This window comes from Pinus tabuliformis, chromosome 4_2 (genome assembly GCF_031772625.1).
Source record: "Pinus tabuliformis cultivar Carrire ecotype Pingquan chromosome 4_2, CPIR1, whole genome shotgun sequence".
Lineage (NCBI taxonomy): Eukaryota > Viridiplantae > Streptophyta > Pinopsida > Pinales > Pinaceae > Pinus > Pinus tabuliformis.
Genome location: NC_142304.1, coordinates 308,616,572 through 308,621,094, shown reverse-complemented (window position 1 = coordinate 308,621,094; position 4,523 = coordinate 308,616,572). Strand labels below are relative to the sequence as shown.

Genomic DNA, 4,523 nt, shown 5'->3' with positions numbered 1-4,523 from the left:
CTTTAAATTAAAACTAACTATATATACATATTTACTTTTGTTTTTTATTATTGCAACATTATTTTTCTATTTAGAAAACAGATGGAATTACACATCATCCTTATACTAGGTTGTAAAATATTGAATTGTAAAATGCACCTCTAAATATGGTAATTTAGATATTTATAGTAAAGATAATTCATATAAATATTTATCTTTTTGTTAAAATTGTTTACCAAATTTATTATACCAAATAAATGAAAAGTACCTATAATTACTATCTCCTCAACCAAACATATAATGTTATATTGAACCCTTTCCCTTTCACCTACTCAACAAAATGGAATGTATTTAACTTTTCTACCCAACAATATAAATAAAAATAACTTAATCTACTAACTATCTTTTGTAAGTTCTTGATAAAAAAACGCTAAAACAATTCATTACCAAAAAAAAATCCCATTTGACTGTAATTTTATCTTTAAACATAAATATTACATTTCCGTTTTTAATATGTACAATTTTTCTTTTCAACCAGTATAATTTTTCTAAATTATCATTTCTTTTCTTTTCTACTAGTACAATTTTTTACAATTTTTTTAAATTATCATTTACTTAGAAAATAAAACCATAATATTTTTTCACAATTTATGAGCATAAACCCCTGGTATTTTTTTTTTGCAATTTCTGAACATAACACTGCACCCAGAGATTGTTATAACAATTTTAAGCCCAATTACGTGACAACAAAAGTGGAGGAATTTTCAAATTCAAAAAGAGCGCCGAGATAGTGAATTAAGTAAATGCTGCATTAAACGCGTTGTCTTTTACTTCTATACCTCGCGTCTAGTCATGTTTCTGTAGCTCTCATATTATGTTAAACGCGTACGTTCCTGTATTGTATAGTTAAATGCATACGTTCTTGTATCGTATAGCTTAGCATCTTGACTGTTTGGTGGTGGCGGTTGCGATCAGGGCAGAGGGGAGACTGCAGACTGCAGGATACCTATCCATAGTGCTTTGTCTATTTTTAGTGTGAGTAATTTTTTTGTTATTGGAATTTGGTAGAAAAATTTGAAGTGAAATTTTGATTTGTGGTATTCATATTGGTTTTTTGATTGTATATATAGATTCAGCGCGTGGAAAAATCTCTAAAGCACTTTGATTGTGCAGAGATTACCCATAAACTTTGTAATTTCAATAAATTCTTGCTGAATTTTAAAGAAATTAGAAAAAAACTCGGCCAGAAAAATCTTTGTTCCATACCCTCTAGATCACAAGTTACTGTCATCATTTATAGCATAGTAAATAAGACTCGTCCCGAAGTGCATGATATGATGGTGGGGGCTGTCGGTTGCTAGGCTCCCCACCAGGTTTCGATTCCAGAATTGTTTTTAGTGCGATTTTTTGGAGATTCTAGTGACGGAATCCGCAGAGAAAATTGAGGTTAAATCTTGATCTCTATTATTTGAAATGGCTTTTTAACTGCATATTTGGATTCAGCACCTGAAAAACCCCTGGGAGATTTTGATTGTGCAGAAATTAGCTATCAAACTTGAGATTTCAATAAATTGCTGCCCGTTTTGACTGGAAAAACCCACCGGAAAAGCTTCCAAAAAGTCTCTTTAAAGACAACTCCTTCGATCGGGATGCTACGCAGCATTTGATGTGATGTGGTTGTCCCATTGTACATATAGTCCCGTTGTACAGATATATATGATGTAATATAATTGTAACATGTGGCTTATTCACTCTTTAAAGGCTTTTTTAAAGAGTGTTTATAAAGTCCTTATGGAATTTTAAGGAGACATAAGGCGTATTTCTAATTCCTTATGTAATGGAGTGATAAGTTTGGAGAGATCTAATGATTTGTAATTTTGGGAATTTATTGTTATTGGAGTAATAAGGGTCTTGTAACATTTGTTAAGGTGATTGTAATTTTTTGGAGCAATAAGGAGTTTGTTATTTTTGTAATTTTTCGAAGGAGATAAATGTAATTCAGAGTAATTTTACTTTGAGGGCGGGTAATTTTTTTATCAGATTGTGCAAAGCACCATTGTAAAAAGTCAAATTTTGAAAGTTGCCCTGTAAAAATTTGAGAAATTGACTAGAGCCAAGTGCAAAGCTCAGTCAATATTCTCATGTTTTGATGACTATTCGAGGATCAGATGCATGCACTGACTTGAAAACTTTTAAAGACCTCTTTTATACTCAGCCAGAATCAAAAAAGATTGATCTACAATTAAATGTGGCTTCTTCACCGGGGACCCCATCCCAACCCCGGAAAAAAATAAGACACGCCCTAAAATGGCTAATGGCAAACAACAATGGCTAATCTCCAGATAAGTGATTTGTGTGTACGAATCCCAATGAAAGAATCACAGCTATTGCTATTTCACGTGACTGCTCACAAAGGACATCACCGACTTGGTCGCTCCGTGCTCTGTCCAACCAGAATATGCATAATGAAAGCATTTTTCTCGTGAGACGAATCTTTTCGGACCGGCTCTTACATTTACGGGAAAATGACATGGCAATGTGTAAGCGGTTCACGCAATCACTAAAGTAAAATCAAACAGTAATCTAACTGTTGCACATTTTAGCTTTTTCCTACCTGAAATTGGACACCGACTAATGTATAAACCCAATTGAACTATAGTCATGAAATGCCAGTGCTATGATTACAGTCATTTTAATTTGTCCCACAGCAAAGCTCGGGATGATCAGATAACAATTCATCGTCTCCCATTTTCAAAGTCAGCACACAAATAATCCAGTCTAAAAGACTCTGAACATGAATATAAATGTGTATAGAAATAAGTATTTAGTTAATAATTTGAAGCTTCTGCGATCTGTATTTTGTGTAATATTATTTTTCTGAATCATCATCTTTGCTGTGATGATCAGATAACAATTCATCGTCTCCCATTTTCAAAATCAATACACAAATAATCACAATCACAGTCTAAAAGTCTCTGAACATAAATAAAAATGTGTATATAAATGTGTATATAAATAAGTATTTAGTTAATCATTTGAAGCTTTTGCGATCTGTATTTTGTGTAATATTATCTTTCTGAATCATCATATAGAATCAACTAACTTCTGTAGTTTATCAAAACCAGAAATAAATAACTCAAATGTTTGTAAGAATCAACTAATTTCTGTGTTTCATCATAAAAATAAACCCATAAGTAAATAACTCAAAACTCATTAGGTTTAAACAAGCATTTAGTTATTATTCAGTGAAACACTCGACTCTGAAACAAGATGGCGATGAGGCCTGAAAGTATTGTATACAGATAATAAAAGAAAAACTTCAATATAACAAAATGCAGAACATAAATATAGCAATAGGAGACAAAGTGTCAACATCATTCATCTTGTTTGGTAGGGGGAAAAGAAACTCTATTCTCCTGCGGACCAATACCAGAAGCAGGGTGAGGAGGGGAATGAGTGAGTGAAGCATCACTGGAACTGGACCAATCGGGACTACTGTGTGGATGTGCTTCCTCGCCTTCTTTTCCTTTCTCGTTTTCTTTTGCGGCGCCGCCATTTTGGGCAACCGGTTCCAGAGGAGTAACGTCGGCCGCATCCCTCTTGCTGAAAGAAGAAGAAGTCCTGTGCAAAAGGAATCTGCCAGTGGGAGGAACCCAGATGTTGAGAATACCCTGAGGGCGACCGGAGGGTCTCCTCACCTGAACGGCGATGCACTTAATGGGGTTGTCGGAGGGGTTCGCGTGGTCTCCTTCCTTGAGAAGCTCAGAAATGAGGATCCTGGCTGTGCCCACGAGCTTGTCCCTGATATGACTGTAGCTGTAAATCTCCACCGTGATGGCCGCCAATACATTGGAGAGGAGCTCGTCATCTGTTGTGACGAGCAGCTTCTCGTTCCAGTTGGGGTTTATTACCCCGTCCTGGTCGATGCGGGTGGAGGCCTTGTGGGCAGGGTCCATGTATGCCACTGCGTAACATTTCATCTTCTGGATTCTCCTCACATTTTTCAGGTCTTCAGCCGAAATGATCATCACCTCTAGTTCTCGCTTCTTCGGCTCTGAAACTTCATGCCTTCCGTGGTTCATCGCGTGTGCTCGAAGTACCTACAGAGTAAAAGCACAGAAAAGGATACTGGGTAAAGGCAACCCTAACACACACATATATATGGTGGCTAAGGCGGAGCACACCCGACCGCTGGTTGATCACAGTGGCTGCGTACGATGAACTGAATTATTGTCATGTCATTCATTGCAGTCATGTCCGGCCACGTCATTTTATTCGATAAGAAAAGCTTAGTCAATTTCAAAACATTTAATTTTGAAATGTGTAATTTTTAGAATAAACTATATTGGTAATATGTAATTCTTTTTAATTTGTTAAATGTATTTGTTTTTTTTGTTATTTTATTTTTTACTTGAAATTTGATTTTTTTATTGGAAGTAATATAAGGGAATTTTTTAATGTGATTTTTTGGATTTTTTTTTACTGTAATTGTACATAGTTACTTATCAAATTTGTGATTTTAATAAATTCTTACAAAATTTTAG

General features: G+C 34.9%; 1 protein-coding gene across 1 annotated transcript; it reads right to left on the bottom strand.

The window, feature by feature from the left end:
• Positions 1–3,192: 3,192 nt before the first annotated feature.
• Positions 3,193–4,145, bottom strand: LOC149169211 (protein SRC2-like). Its single transcript, XM_089427039.1, has one exon. It carries the CDS (start codon positions 4,059–4,061, stop codon positions 3,354–3,356), a length of 708 nt encoding a protein of 235 aa, XP_089283165.1. The 5' UTR covers positions 4,062–4,145; the 3' UTR covers positions 3,193–3,353.
• Between the last annotated feature and the right edge of the window lie 378 nt (positions 4,146–4,523).

What these genes read in the sequence shown, in the direction of transcription:
- LOC149169211 (XM_089427039.1), bottom strand. Translation starts at nt 4,061, where the DNA reads ATGAACCACGGAAGGCATGAAGTTTCAGAGCCGAAGAAGCGAGAACTA.